This window comes from Haliotis asinina, chromosome 13, assembly GCF_037392515.1.
Source record: "Haliotis asinina isolate JCU_RB_2024 chromosome 13, JCU_Hal_asi_v2, whole genome shotgun sequence".
NCBI classification, from domain to species: domain Eukaryota; kingdom Metazoa; phylum Mollusca; class Gastropoda; order Lepetellida; family Haliotidae; genus Haliotis; species Haliotis asinina.
The window spans coordinates 25,534,349-25,554,588 of record NC_090292.1 but is presented as its reverse complement, the minus strand read 5'-3'; the positions used below and the strand labels follow the sequence as shown (position 1 = coordinate 25,554,588).

The 20,240-nt window shown below is 41.6% G+C and overlaps 1 protein-coding gene across 3 annotated transcripts in view; it reads left to right on the top strand.

The window, feature by feature from the left end:
• The window catches only part of LOC137259216 (cytoplasmic aconitate hydratase-like), a 59,197-nt gene that overhangs the window by 23,660 nt on the left and 15,297 nt on the right, over positions 1 to 20,240 (top strand). For 2 of the 3 annotated variants that reach the window (XM_067796823.1, XM_067796825.1), the window contains 8 exons: positions 972 to 1,124; positions 7,600 to 7,669; positions 9,386 to 9,569; positions 10,899 to 11,038; positions 14,177 to 14,348; positions 16,040 to 16,140; positions 17,694 to 17,822; positions 18,955 to 19,102. In XM_067796823.1, coding sequence (XP_067652924.1) covers positions 972 to 1,124; positions 7,600 to 7,669; positions 9,386 to 9,569; positions 10,899 to 11,038; positions 14,177 to 14,348; positions 16,040 to 16,140; positions 17,694 to 17,822; positions 18,955 to 19,102 — 1,097 coding nt within the window. The remainder of the gene's footprint in view (positions 1 to 971; positions 1,125 to 7,599; positions 7,670 to 9,385; positions 9,570 to 10,898; positions 11,039 to 14,176; positions 14,349 to 16,039; positions 16,141 to 17,693; positions 17,823 to 18,954; positions 19,103 to 20,240) is intronic. The other variant, XM_067796824.1, reaches the window with a different exon arrangement.

Sequence of the window (20,240 nt, the reverse complement as noted above, 5' to 3'; positions counted from 1 at the left end):
CATTCTAACTTTACGTCACAATATGATTTGAATGACGTCACCACTGTTGATGACACAACAAAAACAATTGTTTACGTGTCAATACGCGGTGAATAGTCTTTCAGTTTCCGGGAATCTAATACCATTTAATCGTGTTTTTCAACCAATCAGATTACACAACGCAGTAACTTTTGGTTTACAATTTGTATTAAACAAGGTGCCATGGTAGGAAAAAAACACTTTCATCAAACTCGTTTCTGTCCTATCAGACCATCTGTTCACTTTGTTCCATTAGTGTGACATTCTGTGTTTATTTTATGCCCTTTTAAATACACAGACCATTCTGGCTCTAAATTTTACTAAAAAAAGCTTCCATGTTGAGGTCACAGTGACCTGTGTATTGCTCGGCGATAGAGACGTATCACACTTGTATACATGAGACACAATTCCTTTGTCTAATGTTATCAATTGAATGCCAGGTTCTGATTAAGAAAGAAAGAAAACAAAACAATTTAATAACTATAATGTTTCAAAAAATTGTTATTGTGTTTTAAATGTTTAGAAATCGTTTACATGTGTTTTAAAATTGACGTTCAAGCTGTTACAGAAATCAGAGTGCAATACGAAATTCACCTAAGCTGGCCATATTGCATGTTTGTATTGCTTTGTAAAACTTAATGGGCATGTAATAAAACTGAAATTGTCAACAGGGGCATTAGTAGCCCAATAGCGGAAGGTGCTCCAAAAATCTTGTTGTCATGGGAACAATTCTGGTTTCTCTGTGGGTTTCATCAAAGTTACCATGTCTGGAATGTGCCCATGTCAAGCTGATGCCATAACACAACCAGAATACTGTTCAGGATTGTTTTTCAGACTCTCTCATACTGTCTTTCAGCATTTGCACACCAGCTTAATTTATCCAGAGAAATGCTTTAGAAAATATATAAAATGAAATAGCATTAATCATTTTCAGCAGTAGCATTTATTTTCAGTCGTCTTCAATATTCGCCTAACCCTGGAGGCGGGGTCACGCCAGTTCAAAGTTCAAACCCAGGGTCAAGGTCAACCTCTTGCAGCATATGCTCATCTTCAGGGATTCCTGTTTTAGATTCTGTATGTCCGTTTCATGGACACAAAACCGGCGGGTTGGTTTAATTTTACATTTTTAGACAAGAATGCCTATTTTTAAAAAATTTTCCCCCACAATGCTATTGGTATTGTAATGCTTCCTGTATGTCCTTTTTTGGTTTTTTTTTTAATTTGTTTCTTTTCTACTGCATGAATAATTGCACAGTGCGCTAATTCTATATTTTCTGCACTCTTAACCTTTTTGTGTATATAATAATAATAATAATAATAATAATAATAATTAATGCAGAGCTTATGTAGTCTATAATGTCAATTAGTGGTTAGTGGTGCTGTACATATGAAATAATCACTTGATAAAAGTGTTTATTGTAATGTTTTGTGCTCTTTAGCATATGTTAAATTTGGCATTGCACTGTCTCTGTCAAGCAGAGATTCTGGTACTATTTCTGGTCTCACTTGATTTTGAGGCAAACTTACATTACAGGGATTCAGATCCAGAATAGATTGGTTGGTTCTCTTGGCCACGCTCTGCAATTTTCCAGCTATATGGCAAGCTGAGGGCTCAGCTATTATTTTCGATGTAACCCAGTTACAAGCGAGTAAAATTTCTGTGTGGACAGCGGGGAATGTTGAACTCACTTGGTACTTCGTAGTAGTAATTCTTTATCTCGATCAACACCGAACCATGTATGGTGTACAGAAATTACAGATGTTTTTTAAATGCAAATTATGGAAGGGAGATAACTCTAAGTCTGCTTTTCTAGTGAGCAAAGTCTAAAGATGGCTACTAAAAGACTTGTACTCCTTCTTCAAATAGTTCAAAATTAACATTGAGGTGTTCGGTGAGATAAATATGTTGTTCACTGGTCCCTTGGGACCCATTGCTTGATGTACCATGGATGTTTGTTTATGTTACCTGAGCCTGAATGGCGAAGGAAACACAAACATCAAGGGTACATCAATGCATGTCCCCCTCATGACCAGTGAACAACTTATGTTATCATACCTAAATATGCTGCTTTCTGATTGGAAAAAGTAGAACTAGAAGAGCGTTTTGCCAGTGTAGCCCACGTACAATAAAGGTACATTGAAATGTGCCCTGCAGCCAATGGCAACTCATGCTTGATGCACAGACATTATTGATATTTTGCGAATGTAAATTGATGGAAGGGAGGTAACTCTAAATTTGTTTTTCTTGTGTCATCTTCAAAACCTAGTGATGGCAAAGGAGAGATTTGCTTCGTATTCCAATAAGTAAATTTTAACAAAACATTCAAATGTAGTCACTGTGAATATTAAGAAGGGGAATTAAAACGTGGTTATATTGTTAAGACAATGTCTGCGGGAAAAACAGCAAAATGCAAGATTCGAATCGTTTGATTCACACAGCTTGCCTGAAGTGTACGAACAACAGTTCAAACTTAACATTGAGGTGTTCAGGAAGATAAGTAGATTGTTCACTGGTCTCTAGGTGCCCATGGGTTGATATACCCTCAATGTTTGTTTATGTTCCCCTCGCCATTCAAGGGTACATCAACCCCTGGCCCCCTCGTCACTAGTGAACAATTTCATAAGTGTAAGGGCAATGGACAGTAGTAAGCCAGAGATTAATGATGAGATAGCGATGGTGGCACTTAACAGGTGTTGACATCAATTAATTGAAAATAATTCTGTCTGAACCAGACAATCCTGTGACCAAGGGTATGAGCATACATCAACCTAAATGGGAGATGACATGCCAGTCAAGTCAGCAAACCTGCCCACCCGATCCCGTTAGTCGCCTTTTACGACAGGCATAGACTACTAAAGGTCAATTCTAACCCAGATCTTCCTAGTTTCTTACCGTCAGAGAAATCTAGGGTATTACACTTCATTGACCATCAATGAGTTTATCAAAAAATAGACTATCAATCACCTATTGACTAGCATACAATCAATCTGGTTACAGTGTAAGCCATCATGTATTCTGGCTCCCTCCTAGATTCCGTGGCAAATTTTTTAGAATTCTATCTCAAATTTAAGAAAATTCTGCATCCCATTTTTTCAAATTCTGCAAAAAATTCTGCACATGAATACTTGAAAAAAATGAGCAAGTAAAAGGATAAAGAGGTTCAGAAACATGAGAGTTATATGACATTAAAAGTACACACTGCAGTTCGATTTATTTTGTAAGCTCTGTATTCAACTTTCAAAATACGTAATTCCGTGGCATAAGTATGAACAATTTTGCAGATATTCTGCATGATAATTGTTTTGACATTTTTTCTGCATTAAAAGGTTTCCAGGATAAATGTTGCAGTCACGGGATCCAAGAGTGACTTTCACTCGCTCGCACGCTCACTAACTCACTCACTCTTGCTTTAAATGTTGCTAGAACTTGCTTGACACCTTCCTCCCTACTCGTTTTCATCAGCTTGCTTGAGATTTTTTGTCATCATGAAAAAGAGGTTGTATATGTTCCCGCACAGCAGCGCAGTGATGACTCAGCGTAACATCACTGCCACTGGCAATTCGCAGATCACGTGGGAATTTTTCCCTTGTTTGTAAACAAACATGCATATTCATGTATAAGAAGAGACTGTCATGGTATTTATAATGGTTTACATTGTAATATGAATATTCTTCTACAACTGGGACTTCCTGTTTCTTCTCCATCATGTGAATGATGAAGCTTTATGGATGTCTAAGACCTCACCTCCCAATGACAGCTCACAGACGCTTTTTAAGATGACACATTTGAAAATTATTAATAAGTGTGTACAGGGTGTTCGATTTCTTAATTGGGTACAGTGTCTGGGTCCCCTCCTGTGATGTTGGTGGAATATTGCCAAAAGCAGTGGAAAGCCCTACTCACCCACTTTTCTGGATCTGTTATCATAGAGTTTGTTTGCTATGAAGCTGTTAGTAAAGTCAGTGTGAAACAACATGTAAGATTCTCCACTCTCTATGACCTAAAATCATCCTTGCATTCTCTGTTGATCTTCAACCCGTGAAGGTCCGGGGAAGAAGAGGCCTTCAGCAACCTGTGTTTGTAAGAGGCGACTAACGGGATCAGATAGGCTCGCTGACCTGGTTGACACATCTTATCTGTTCCCATTTGTGCAGATCAATGCTCATGCTGTTGATCACTGGATTGTCTGGTCCAGACTCAATTATTTACAGACCGCTGCCATATAGCTGGAATATTGCTGAGGGTGGCATAAAACTAAACTCACTCACTCACTCACTCACTCACTCACTGTGACACAACATGGAAGATTATTCACTCTCTATGGCCTAAAATCATCATTCCACTCTCTGTTGATCTTCCCTGAAGATGCTTGTGATCTCGTAATACCTGCCATTGATTTTAATTGACCTTTAACTAGGGGCGGGTAATTTACTGTTGGATTCATGGAGTTTACTGTAATCCAGGCCCCTGAGACATGGATGATGATTAGAATTACACGTAATCCTCACTAAGCTCTATGATGTGATGCCCAGTGTCTGATGTACCACTGTACCAAAGCATAATGGTTAACTGGGGTGGGGGGACGGTGTTGTGGGGATTAGCCCAATGGTTAACTGGGGTGGGGGGATGGTGTTGTGGGGATTAGCATAATGGTTAACTGGGGTGGGGGGATGGTGTTGTGGAGATTAGCATAATGGTTAGCTGGGGTGGGGGGGGGTTGTGGGGATTAGCATAATGGTTAACTGGGGTGGGGGGATGGTGTTGTGGGGATTAGCATAATGGTTAACTGGGGTGGGGGGATGGTGTTGTGGGGATTAGCATAATGGTTAACTGGGATGGGGGATGGTGTTGTGGGGATTAGCATAATGGTTAGCTGGGGTGGGGGGATGGTGTTGTGGGGATTAGCATAATGGTTAACTGGGGTGGGGGGATGGTGTTGTGGGGATTAGCATAATGGTTAACTGGGGTGGGGGGATGGTGTTGTGGGGATTAGCATAATGGTTAACTGGGGTGGGGGGACGGTGTTGTGGGGATTAGCCCAATGGTTAACTGGGGTGGGGGGATGGTGTTGTGGGGATTAGCATAATGGTTAACTGGGGTAGGGGGATGGTGTTGTGGAGATTAGCATAATGGTTAACTGGGGTGGGGGGATGGTGTTGTGGGGATTAGCATAATGGCTAACTAGGGTGGGGGATGGTGTTGTGGGGATTAGCATAATGGTTAACTGGTGTAGGGGGATGGTGTTGTGGGGATTAGCATAATGGTTAACTGGGGTGGGGGGATGGTGTTGTGGGGATTAGCATAATGGTTAACTGGGGTGGGGGGATGGTGTTGTGGGGATTAACATAATGGTTAACTGGGGTAGGGGGATGGTGTTGTGGGGATTAGCATAATAGTTAGCTGGGGTGGGGGATGGTGTTGTGGGGATTAGCCTAATGGTTAACTGGGGTGGGGGGATGGTGTTGTGGGGATTAACATAATGGTTAACTGGGGTGGGGGGATGGTGTTGTGGGGATTAACATAATGGTTAACTGGGGTGGGGGGATGGTGTTGTGGGGATTAGCCTAATGGTTAACTGGAGTGGGGGGATGGTGTTGTGGGGATTAGCATACTGGTTAACTGGGGTGGGGGGATGGTGTTGTGGGGATTAGCCTAATGGTTAACTGGGGTGGGGGGATGGTGTTGTGGGGATTAACATAATGGTTAACTGGGGTGGGGGGGATGGTGTTGTGGGGATTAGCCTAATGGTTAACTGGGGTGGGGGGATGGTGTTGTGGGGATTAGCACAATGGTGAAAGCGTACGGTCATCTCCCGATCCCAGAGTTTGATTCTCCATGGGTACCATGTATTGAGACCATTTCTTGTGCCCCTCATTGTGAGATTGCTGTAATGTTGCCAAAAGCGGCGTAAAACCATCCTCACTCACTCACGGCTCACTGAATCAATCCCAGGATTGTATCCAGGTAGAATCTAATTTTTAAATGATATTTGTTTGTTGTTAACACCACACAAGATTCCAGCTATATGACAGAACATCAGTGTAGTAGGGACACCATGACGTGTCAACCCATTCATCGAGCCTGACACCCATGAAGTTGTAGTTGATTGTTTTCCAGTTATATGACAGTGGCCTGAATACAATTGAGTCTGGAGGAGACAATCCAGCGATCGATTCAGTAACCCATGATCCAGGTGCAATGGAACCTGAGAAGATCCGGGTTGGAATTGGCCTTCTGCAACCTAAACTTGTCAGAAGAGTTAGCTATTGGTTGACACATGTTGTTGTATCCAATTGTGTAAATCTATGTTCATGCTATTGATCCCTGGGTTGTCTGGTCCAGACTCGATTGTTTAGTGACTGCTGCCATATAGCTGAAGTATTGCTGTGTATTGCGGCGTAAAACTAAACTTACTCACTCACTCTATTACTCATTCATGGAGCATGGCTCTCTGAATCACTGGATTGTCTGTCCCCACTCATCCTGGTCCAGACTTATTCAGGTCGCTGTTGTATAGCTGTAGTGTAGAATTAAACAACATACGCTTAATCTTAAAACATAGTGCTTCCTCTAGTTTTTATAGTCTCCTTTCTGTCATCAATTACATGTTTAGTTGCATCATGGTGCATTTTGCTGTTTTTTATTAATATTCCTAAATATACTAACCTTTGAACGCCTTTGTGATGCTATACCCTCTTTTTTTCACCTCATGTTTTGAAATACAGTTCTATTTGTTCTAAAGTAAACTTTATCTAAAAGTTTTTAAACATCTGTTTTAGAAAAGGAAGTGAATATTTGTTAAATGATGAATCAAAAGTTGGTTGGTGTTTTCAGAAGACTTTGAAAAGCAAAGTTTGTATCGCATGTTGATTTTTTTTTGTTGAAAAATGACAGTATTAATTGCAGCAGTATATGTAATGATAATCGGGGATCAAATTTTCATTGAGAATGTTTGAACAGTGTAACCATGGCAACAGAAAGATGAACTCTACTCAGGCTGACCAAGATTATCTGTAATCACAAATATCATTGATTAGAAAAGTTGTTAATGATAATCGATATGAAAATTGTGATATGATAATATTGTGCATTAAACTTGGTGATAGAAAGGAATTTCAGTATTCTTACACAATATACAAATTTAGACCTCTGTCAGTGGTGGGCTTCTAAATTACATTGAGGGAGCAGTTTTGTTAATCATTGAAAAAACGTCACCACCAGCCAGTGATTTGAACTATATTCATTTCTTACAGATTTGGTCACCGTTCCTGTTCTGATAATTATCAATAACCGATTGATTTTGTTAATGATCATAGATATCGATGGCCAGTCAAACTCCCGACACAAGATTTCTTTTGCATATGGCTTTAGGGATGCAAGGTTGAGAGTTTCTTTGTGTATCTGTTTTGCTCATGGGAAACCCTTTGAACCTCTTCAGGTGATCTTTACAGGCCAGAATTATGTGTATTTTGTGTTTGGTAGTGCCAGTAGATTACAGTTTTGTAAGAGGTTGACCTTTGCTCATTGTTATTGTTCCGTGAGTTAGGATGCGTCGTCAAGGTAACCATGTCTTGTTTCAGTGCTGATGCTTTGGAAGAGAATGAAAAACTGGAGTTTGAGAGAAATAAAGAAAGGTTTCTCTTCTTGAAGGTTTGTATTTCTGAAACTGTCCAAGAATGTGACCCTGTGTGTGACTAGTAGAACCACCTGTTTCAGTTACCCGCATTAGAGCAATGTGTGAATCAGACATTTTATGTTCAGCGATAATGTAGCTGGAAGTATTGCTGAAATCTTGGAACCTTTCTCTCTATCGCTGTCATCCTCTCTTTCTTCCTTTCTCTCTTCTCTGTCTCTTTCTTTCTCTCCCCGCTGTTTCCTCTCTGTCTCTCCTCTTTCTCTTTCACTTTCTCTATCTCTGTCTCGCACTCTTTGTCTCTTTCCTCTCTCTTTCTCTTTCACTTTCTCTTTCTCTCACTCATCCAGTAACTTACCCACTCACGCAGTCTTAAAGTTTATCACACAACAAACTCACTCATTCACCGTTGCTTTTTCTACCATACACACTCACCTACTTCCTCAAACTTCCTGACCTGTACACCCATTTACTCACTCAGATACTTCTGACCTGGTCATTCATTCACTCACCTACACCCTCACCTGTACACCCATTTACTCACTCAGATACTTCTGACCTGGTCATTCATTCACTCACCTACACCCTCACCTGTACACCCATTTACTCAGACACTTCCTGACCTGGTCATTCATTCATTCATTCACTCACCTACACCCTCACCTGTACACCCATTTACTCACTCAGACACTTCCTGACCTGGTCATTCATTCATTCATTCACTCACCTACACCCTCACCTGTACACCCATTTACTCACTCAGACACTTCCTGACCTGGTCATTCATTCACTCACCTACACCCTCACCTACACCCATTTACTCACTCAGATACTTCCAGATCTGTACACCCATTTAGTCTCTCAGACACTTCCTGACCTGGTCATTATTTCACTCACCTACACCCTCACCTGTACACCCATTTACTCACTCAGATACTCCCTGACCCTGATCTGTACGCCTATTTACTCACTCAGACACTTCCTGACCTGGTCATTCATTCATTCATTCACTCACCTACACCCTCACCTGTACACCCATTTACTCACTCAGACACTTCCTGACCTGGTCATTCATTCACTCACCTACACCCTCACCTGTACACCCATTTACTCACTCAGATACTCCCAGATCTGTACACCCATTTACTCACTCAGACACTTCCTGACCTGGTCATTTATTCACTTACCTACACCCTCACCTACACCCATTTACTCACTCAGATACTCCCTGACCCTGATCTGTACACCTATTTACTCACTCAGACACTTCCTGATCTGGTCTTTCATTCACTCACCTACACCCTCACCTGCACACCCATTTAATCACTCAGATACTCCCAGATCTGTACACCTATTTACTCACTCAGACACTTCCTGACCTGGTCATTCATTCACTCACCTACACCCTCACCTGTACAGCCATTTAATCACTCAGATACTCCCAGATCTGTACAGCCATTTAGTCACTCTGGCACTTCTTGACCTGGTCATTATTTCACTCACCCTATTTACGATTATCCCTTCGTGGGATAAAACTAAGAGTTAGCCCAGATGTCAAAGCTTTCGTTTGCCTAGTTAAAGATCCAGGCTAGATTCCCCACATGGATACAATGTGAAAAACACATTTCTGATGGTCCTCCATTATAATACTAGAGTATTGCTAAAAGCTGTGTAAAACCAAACTCATCAAGTTTGTCACTGTCACTGACCTCTCTCTTTCTCCCTGACTGCAGTGGGGTGCCAAGGCACTGAAGAACATGCTGATAGTACCCCCCGGCTCGGGCATTGTCCACCAAGTCAACCTGGAGTATCTGGCCCGAGTAGTGTTCAGCTCGGATGGAGTTCTCTACCCTGACAGTGTGGTCGGAACCGATTCCCACACCACCATGATCAATGGCCTCGGTGTAGTTGGATGGGGTTAGACGCTTTTGTTTTTTCCCCGTGAAGGTTTGGGCTAAAATTGATCTTCAGTAACCTATGTTTGTTGTAAGAGGCGACTAACGGGATCAGGTGGTCAGGCTTGATTTGTGCAGATCGATGCATATGCTGTTGTTTGTGCAGAGTTTTGCACTTGCTGTTGATCACTGAATTGTCTGATCCAGACTCAAATGCTGAGTGCGATGTAAAAGTTATCTCACTCAGTCTTCTTCAAACAGTGTAATATGACTTAAACATTTTCATCGGTACTATCTGTCTTGCTTGACAATGGTATAAGAATCAATTTCGAAACATTTCATCACAATGTAATATGGAAGTTGATACCTTTCACCATTATTCATGAACTTCTACACATATCATGCTGAAATAGTACTAAGCTATTACTTTGTTAGGTTGGCTCGCATTTGATGGAAAATATTCACATTTTCTTGGCCAAGTAGCGGTTGTAATATATAATGTTACATGTTCACATTGAATGTAAAAATTAGATACTTCTACATGTAAAATGATAAGGATGATAAGAAATTCCAAAACAACGCTCTTTTGCCTATTTATTTGCAAACAGCTCGTAATTTTGAATCCAAGTTAAATTCTTCCTGACATGAGCTGATGTTTTGATGGTATCAGAAATTTCATAAAATGTTGAACATAACAGTGTTCATTACCACGTTGACTACCTCTCACAGATATACTAGTAGTATCCATCCTGCCAAAATAGACACAAGAAAGTTCTTTGTTACCGCAAAGAGACAACTGTTTCTTGTGCCGGTGAACATTTTAAACTTATCATAAGTCACCACAGATATAACAATGACATGATTCGTAGAGGCAAATTGAGCCGACATTGATACTACACCTGTGCTTGTGGTTGCAGTCAGTGTGTTTAATATCTTGTATAGTAATGTCAAGTCTGTGTGTGTGTGGACCTGTGAACATTCAGGGTAGAATAGGCCTTCAGCAACCCATGCTTGCCAGAAAAGCCGAATGTGCTTGTCGTAAGAGGCGACTAACGGGATCGGATGGTCTGGCTCGCCGACTTGGTTGGCACATGTCATCGGTTCCCAATTTCTAAGATCCATGCTGTTGATCACTTGATTGTCTGGTTCAGACTCGATTATTTACAGACTGCTGCCTTGTATTTACATATTGCTGAGTGCAGCGTAAAACTAAACTCACTCACTGATAAAACTATGAGATAACGCATAGAGGCAAATTCAAGCAGACATTGATACTACAACTATGCTTGGGGTGGCACTCAATGTGTTAAGTACCCTTATAGTAATGTCAACTGTCTGTGTGTGTGTGCAGGTGTTGGTGGTATTGAAGCTGAAGCTGTTATGCTGGGACAGTCAATTAGCATGGTGTTGCCTCAGGTCGTGGGATACAAGCTAACAGGCTCCCTCAGCCCTCTAGTCACGTCTACTGATGTCGTTCTCACCATCACCAAGGTAGGTAACTCAGTCTTGTCATAGTCACCATCACCAAGGTAGATAAATCGTTCCAGTCATAGTCACCATCACCAAGGTAGATAACCTTGCCTTGTCATACACACCATCACCAAGGTAGATAAATCGGTCTAGTCATACTCACCATCACCAAGGTAGATAACCTTGCCTTGTCATACTCACCATCACCAAGGTAGGTAGCTCTGGTTAGTCACAGTCACCATCACCAGGGTAGATAACCTGGCCTTGTCATACTCACCATCACCAAGGTACGTAGCTCTGTTTAGTCATAGTCACCATCACCAGGGTAGATAACCTGGCCTTGTCATACTCACCATCACCAAGGTACGTAGCTCTGTTTAGTCATACTCACCATCACCAAGGTACGTAGCTCTGTTTAGTCATAGCCACCATCACCAAGGTACGTAGCTCTGTTTAGTCATAGTCACCATCACCAAGGTAGATAAGTTTGCCGTGTCATTATCACCATCACCAAGGTAGATAAGTTTGCCGTGTCATTATCACCATCACCAAGGTAGATAAGTTTGCCGTGTCATTATCACCATCACCAAGGTAGGTAGCTAGCTCTGTTTAGTCATAGTCACCATCACCAAGGTAGATAAGTTTGCCGTGTCATTATCACCATCACCAAGGTAGGTAGCTAGCTCTGTTTAGTCATAGTCACCATCACCAAGGTAGATAAGTTTGCCGTGTCATTATCACCATCACCAAGGTAGATAAGTTTGCCGTGTCATTATCACCATCACCAAGGTAGATAAGTTTGCCGTGTCATTATCACCATCACCAAGATAGATAAGTTTGCGGTGTCATTATCACCATCACCATCACCAAGGTAGATAAGTTTGCCGTGTCATTATCACCATCACCAAGGTAGGTAGCTAGCTCTGTTTAGTCATAGTCACCATCACCAAGGTAGATAAGTTTGCGGTGTCATTATCACCATCACCAAGGTAGATAAGTTTGCAGTGTCATTATCACCATCACCAAGGTAGGTAGCTAGCTCTGTTTAGTCATAGTCACCATCACCAAGGTAGATAAGTTTGCCGTGTCATTATCACCATCACCAAGGTAGATAAGTTTGCCGTGTCATTATCACCATCACCAAGGTAGATAAGTTTGCCGTGTCATTATCACCATCACCAAGGTAGATAAGTTTGCGGTGTCATTATCACCATCACCAAGGTAGATAAGTTTGCCGTGTCATTATCACCATCACCAAGGTAGGTAGCTAGCTCTGTTTAGTCATAGTCACCATCACCAAGGTAGATAAGTTTGCCGTGTCATTATCACCATCACCAAGGTAGATAAGTTTGCCGTGTCATTATCACCATCACCAAGGTAGGTAGCTAGCTCTGTTTAGTCATAGTCACCATCACCAAGGTAGATACGTTTGCCGTGTCATTATCACCATCACCAAGGTAGATAAGTTTGCCGTGTCATTATCACCATCACCAAGGTAGGTAGCTCTGTTTAGTCACAGTCACCATCACCAAGGTAGATAAGTTTGCCGTGTCATTATCACCATCACCAAGGTAGGTGAATCTGTCTTTTCATACTGACCATCAATAAGGTAGATAACTTTCTCTTGTCATGTTCACCAACATCAAGGTACACAGCTCCACAGGTGGATCCAGAGCAGGGGGGCAGGGGTGCACATCCCCCTTTTTGTCCTGAAATTGTATTATGTGCTCATTGAAACTCTTGTGAAAATGGGTGAAAATGGGTGAAAATGAAATGTGCACCCCTTTATCGAAAAGCTGTCTGCCCCTGCAACTGCATGAAGATATAGCATATGGTGAAATGCGCTGGAAGTTTCTTTTTCTTATGTAACCATGGTAACAAGACAATGGCTAATGGAAATGAGTATATAATAGCAGCTAACGTATAAACATTAAACTGAGTAGCTTCAAACAACACCAAATCCAATTGCGCAATAGCATTGTGTCAACAATGACACAAGCTTCTAGTCCTAAATTTACTGTGTATTTGTGCGTCAAATACGCAGGTTTTCTGCGTCAAGGCAAACACTAGCTGACACCACTCTGTACCACAGCAACCAAGTCCAGAAACAGTTATTGACAGACCACTGTCAAAAGGCTGAGACACGTGAAGGTCCCAGGGTAGAATAGGCCTTCAGCAACCCATGCTTGCCATAAAAGGCGACTATGCTTGTCGTAAGAGGCAACTAACGGGATTGGATGGTCAGGCTCGCTGACTAGGTTGACACATGTCATCAGTTCCCAATTGCGCAGATCTATGCTTATGTTGTTGGTGTTACCGTTAAAAATTTGCTGTGACAAAAGGTGTAAGAATTCCCCTGTGAACCAGCAAAAAAGAATAAAGACAAGTCTGAAACGTTCAAATTTTGTATTATTAAGCAGAGAGCAAGTTATGCAAAGTCACAAGTCAATTTCACAATACCAATTTCAAATACAATACAAATGAGACAAAATCCAAAGCAATGGGTCACAAAATATATATAGCAAACTCACCAAAGTCTTGATATGAGATTGAGAACACAACGTAACACAACGACCAGTCAGAGGCAGAATTATGTACTCCAAGAAACGTGTCCGTGTCCCGGTCCGTGTCTGTTGACAACGTGGCATGTAGCATTTAGTCATTTCCTGAAAGTTCGAGCACATTCGACCATTGCCACTAATGTGGACTGATCTAGAATAGTCTCCCGGAAGTCAATAAATGGAAAGCCAAAGGCAGATAACACCAAAGTACTGCCTTAGAAGCATGTCACTTAAATAATTGTCTGTGGGAAATGTGACCCATTATAACTAACACTAAAACCTTAAATGTTGTGACCCGATTACAACTACAGCAATAATAATTAATAGCAACTCAAATCATGGAAAATACACTCTCGTAACATTGGTCACTGGATTGTCTGGTCCAGACTCGATTAATTAGAGACTGCCACCATATAGCTGGAATATTGCTGAGTGCAGTGTAAAACTAAACTCACTCACTCAAAAGGCTGAAATATTGCTGAGTCATGGTTTTGCCACAAGGAATAACTAAAACAAATACGAAGTGTACAATGGGTCTTTTAAAGGAAGGGCAACTTCCCCTCCATATTCTTCTCAGTTTATGGTTTCTACTTTTCAGCATTTACGTCAGATCGGCGTAGTAGGAAAGTTTGTGGAATTCTTTGGCCCCGGAGTGACAGATCTGTCTATTGCTGACCGAGCCACCATCTCCAACATGTGCCCGGAGTATGGCGCCACTGTCGGCTACTTTCCTGTGGACGCCATGAGTATTGTGTATCTCCGACAGACAGGTGGGAGTTCGTCTTGGGTGTTAACATAAGACCCTGTGAAGATCCTAGTTAGAATTGATCTACAGCAACCCATGCTAACACACGACTAACAAGATGGGTTGGTCAGGCTGACTGACTTAGTTGATACATCTTAATTGTAGATAGGTGCTCATGCTGTTGATCATTGTATTGTCTGGTCCAGACTGGATTATTTAGAAACTGTTGCAATATAGCTTGGCTATTTCTCAAAGAGTGAATTACACAACAAACAAACAAACAAACAAGCAAAAAAACAGCCTGGACAAATATGTTTTGTTTCTCCTTGCTGGTTTTTGTCTTCATTTTCAGTTTCAGTATTATTGTAGTGTCATAAATATTTCTCAGAGCATGGGACTTAAACACAAACTGGAACTGTATATCAGGTTTGTTTCAGATTGTTAGTTTTGAAGTGTTGTTTTTCAAGGGATTATTGCATTTTAGATTATTGGTAAAATACTGATAATTCACACGATATTGATGTAACTATTACCATGGCTATGGCATTTATCACACAGTGGATAGTGTTCTTAGCAGGATAAAGCCAACAGATATCTTCAGTATCTGTTAGGGTCATATACGGATATCGATGCAAATCAGAGAGGTCATATGCAAATTTTAGGGACTACTTTCACAGTGTAAACAAACATGGTGTCACGGGTCGGTGATCGTGTACGGATTGACGACCGTGGTTGCGGTACTGTCAGTCCTTTGATCCTAGAAAATTCAAGCCTGGTTATAATAGATGGAGTAGATTATGAAGCGAAGATAGAAATCCATAGGTTTGCGAACATACCAAAGACAGCTAGTTTCCCGACCGACTGTCAGTGTTAGCGAGAGGACGGCAAAGGAATCCAGGCGCACAACGTCACGCGAACATTAAAGTGTATTTGGTGTTTATAAGGGTCGGTTTTTTTTGTTTGTTTTTTTGTTTTGTTTTTGTTATTTTTCAAGTGAAGGTAGAAATTCATAGGTTTGTGAAGATACCAGCAACAGTTTCCTGGCCGACTGTCAGTGTAACCCAAATTACGGCATAGAAATCCAGGTGCACAATGTCACGTGAACATCAAGGTGTATTAGTTGTTTAAAAGGTAAACTGAAATCTTCTGAAGTCCATGTGTAAAGCTAAGATTTATTGACAACAATACACTCTTGGAAATGAAAGCTTACTGGGAACTAGATGATGTAGCACAGTCATGAGCAATCAGCAGAAAATTGTGTCACCGAACTTTCAACGTCGTGTGTTACTACACACATATTTGTGATGTCATAGATATGCAGGTACATCCCACAAAGTTTAGTTTCATGATCTGTGGCATATGAAATTCCATTTTTTGAGGTATAAAGTAAGAATGGCATTGTATGACAAATAGGTTATCATGCGAATGTATTTTGTGCCAGAAATGGAAATAGAAATATCTGGAATGTTTTTTGCCTACAGTTTATGGTGTTTTGACCATGTTGGATACTTGCTTGATGTTGTAGGCGATGGGGGTAGAATGGTTAAAGTGTTTGCTTGTCACACGAAAAACCTGAGTTCAATTCCCACATTGGTACAGAGTATGAAGCCCATTTCTGGTGTCACCGGTCATGCTATTGCTGGAACAGTGCTAAAAGTGGCTTAAATCCAACTCACACGCTCTGTTGATGTTCATTTTGTGTTATTTGTTTTTCAGGCAGAGCCGAAGAGAAGTTGAACTTCATTGAGAAATACATGAAGCTGAACAAGATGTTCCGTGACTTCAGTGATGCCTCTCAGGACCCGGTCTTCTCACAGGTAGGCATTACAGACATCTCAGGGCCCGGTCTTCTCACAGGTAGGCATTACAGACATCTCAGGGCCCGGTCTTCTCACAGGTAGGCATTACAGACATCTCAGGACCCGGTCTTCTCACAGGTAGGCATTACAGACATCTCAGGGCCCGGTCTTCTCACAGGTAGGCATTACAGACATCTCAGGACCCGGTCTTCTCACAGGTAGGCATTACAGACATCTCAGGACCCGGTCTTCTCACAGGTAGGCATTACAGACATCTCAGGGCCCGGTCTTCTCACAGGTAGGCATTACAGACATCTCAGGACCCGGTCTTCTCACAGGTAGGCATTACAGACATCTCAGGACCCGGTCTTCTCACAGGTAGGCATTACAGACATCTCAGGGCCCGGTCTTCTCACAGGTAGGCATTACAGACATCTCAGGGCCCGGTCTTCTCACAGGTAGGCATTACAGACATCTCAGGACCCGGTCTTCTCACAGGTAGGCATTACAGACATCTCAGGACCCGGTCTTCTCACAGGTAGGCATTACAGACATCTCAGGACCCGGTCTTCTCACAGGTAGGCATTACAGACATCTCAGGACCCGGTCTTCTCACAGGTAGGCATTACAGACATCTCAGGACCCGGTCTTCTCACAGGTAGGCATTACAGACATCTCAGGGCCCCATATCATTCTTCCAAGATTCAAGGTGGTGGGGTAGCCTTGTGGGTAAAGTGTTCGCTCATGATGCTGAAGACACAGGTTTGATTCTCCCGCATGAGCACAGTGTATGAAGAAAATTTCTAGAGTCCCCGCACCCCCACCCCAATAATATTGCTGGACTATTGCTAAATGCGGTGTAAAAATACACTCGATCACTCGATTGTTTAACTTAACATTCAACACTTAAGATTTAAGGTCCCATTCCCCTCTCCTATAATTAAAAGCCCTCTTTCACACTTCCAAGATTCAAGGTTCCATTCAACTCTCCTATAATTCAAGGCCCCTTTCTTTTCACCACTGATTCAAGGCCCCATTCCACACTCCCAGGATGCAAGGCACCTCTCCACTGTCCTATAATTTGAGGCCCTATTAAACTCATAATTCAAGGCTCTGTTCATCTCTCTCAACATTCAGATCTGTGAAGGTCCCGGGGTAGAATAGGCCTTCAGTAACCCCTGCTTGCCATAAAAGGTGACTATGCTGGTCTTAAGAGGCGACTAATGGAATGGGATGGCCAGATTGGCTGATTTGCTGACACGTCATCGGTTCCCAGTTGCGCAGATTGATGCTCATGCTGTCCCATCACTGGACTATTTATCACTCGACTATTTACAGACTGCGACCATATAGCTGGAATATTGCTGAGTGCAGCATAAAAACTCAACTCACTCACTAACTCACTCTCTCAACATTCAAGGCCCTGTTTCCTCTCTCCCAAGATTCGAGGCCTTGTTCCACACTTTCATAATTCAAGGCCTCTCTCCCATGATTCCAGACCATCTTGCACTCAATTGACTCTACCGATAAGTGTAAATCACAAACATCTGAAATCCTGTTGTTTTTTTCAGGTTGTTGAACTTGACCTTGGCAGTGTTGTATCGTGCTGCTCAGGACCCAAACGTCCTCATGATCGTGTCTCTGTCTCTGCCATGAAGTCAGACTTCTTAAGTTGCCTGTCAGCCAAGGTCGGCTTCAAGGTCAGTAACATGTAGGCATGGAATTATTGACTTAACTTTTGATACATCCCAACTGTTCACTCAATGCATGGGGTTCGAATGTTAGATTGTATCACTGATGCATTGTAGCTTAAGGTATTAATTTTATTTTTATGTGTTTAGCTCAGCCACCAAATTCTTATCAAGGGTCCGTCAGTCGTGTAAAAGAAAAAAAAATCCTTAATATTGACAGAAGTGTCTAAATAATGTTCTTGATTCTCATTTATTGTAATTCATATTTCAATTTCTCATGGTCTTTGGCAGCGTCTGATTTTAAGGTAAACATTTTGTATGACAAGGTAGTATGTTTTAGGTTGAAGTTGGCAGTATTGGAATAAAACAAACAATCCTTTTACTCTGGTATTGTTTCTAGGTTTGTCAGTACTATAGCTGGGCATAGTCTAGTGGTTTAAGTGTTCACTTGTCATGCTGAAGACCTGGGTTTGACTCCCCACCTGGGTAGAATGTGTGAAGCCCATATCTGGTACCCCATGCCATGATATTGCAGGAATATTGCTCACTCACTCACTCACTCACCTAACTCACTCATTCACTCATTCACTCTCACTCATTCACTCATTCACTCTCACTCACTCACTCATGTTGTAGGTTTCATGGGCAGTTGTAGTGTAATGGTTTGCCCATTACGCCATACACCTAGGTTTTATTCCCCATGAGTTCAATGTATGAGGTCCATTTCTGATGAACCCCCTTGTTATGTTGATGAAATATTTCTTTCTTGACACTGTGCATTGTAGCTTGAATTGTCTCGTCCAGGCTTGATTATTTACAGGCACTCTTGATACTGTATCAGTGAGTATAGGTAAAGACAGACCCATGAAAATCCAGGTTAGAATTGATCTTCAGTAACCCATGCTTGTAGTAAAAGGTGACTAACTGGATCTGGTGGTCAGACTTGATGACATGTCATCGTATCCCAACTGCATGGATTGGTGCTCTTGCTGTTGATCACTTGATTGCCTCTTCCAGACACACTTATTTATGCCATATGTCTGAAATATTGCCGAGTAAGTCATTATAGAAAAAACACACAAACAAATGAATAAATGCTAGGGGAGTCATCATTGAGAATGTTCCCTGTGTTTTTTTGCAGGGATTTGGCCTTCCCGAGGACAAGCTGTCGAAAACAGTACCTATTGTTTTTGACAATCAGGAATACACCATCAGTCATGGCTCTGTCGTCATCGCTGCCATCACCAGCTGCACCAACACCAGCAACCCTTCCGTCATGCTGGGAGCAGGTGGGTACACATAGGCCTCATCATGCTTCAGCAAGAGTTTACACCAGTCATGACCTTGACCTTGACCCTGAAGCAGAAGACCAAGAAAACTCATGCTCAGTGTTAAAACAGAATAATCAGCATCTATGGTGAATAGTGAATATGCAGTATTTTATTGTTGTAATGGTGTGAAGCCTCAGCCTTCACCATTTGGTAAAGGTCAGATAACTCTGTAGCGATTTGGTGAGATATGACCCTTGATTCATGTAATTTAAATGCTTGGTAAGGAGAGAAACTGCTGAAACTCCCTGTGCTTACTCAGTTGAAATGTTCATATATTTTTCCCACAGAAAACCATCTTTTTATGCCCCAGGCATGTAATGCGGGGGATATAGTTGACGCCTTGTCTGTCCGTCTGTCCATCCGTCCATCCGTCCGTGATCATTTTGTTTCCGGAGCATAACTCAGAAACCGTTCAATATTTTTAGACCAAACTTGATGGATATAATTATCTCAGCCTGTAGTTGTGCCCTTTGCTGTTTACAGATTTTTGGCATTTTTATCATTTTCTTGGTTTCCATGGAAATGTTTTGGTTTTTGTCTCAAAAGTGAGAGGTGTGTTTCATTTCCGGAGCACAACCCACAACTGTTCTATATTTTTCTGCAAAACTTGGTACATATATCAGTCAGAACCTGAAGTGGTGCCTTTTGCTGTGTACAGGTTTCTGTGATTTATTATTTTCTTGGTTTCCATGGAAACGTTTCGGACTTGGAGGGATGGGCTTCGTTTACAAAGCACAACTCGAAAACCATTTCATATCTTTCAACAGATCTTGAAAGATATATGAGACAGATCTTGAAATGGTGACTTTTGGTGATAACAGGTATATGGCATTTATATTTCCATGAATTCCATGGAAACAATTGAAATTTAGTCATAAAAAACATGATGTAACTGTCAGATATGTCATCTTCTGATGTCTCTTGTTTTAATTAATAATAACGGGGGATGGTTGTATAGAATAGGTCTTCAGCAACCCACTGCGACAAAAGGCAACCATGCTTGTCGTAAGAGGTGACTAACAGGATCGGGAGGTCAGGCTCGCTGACTTGGATGACATATGTCATCGGTTCCCTCATTGCGCAGATCGATGTTCAT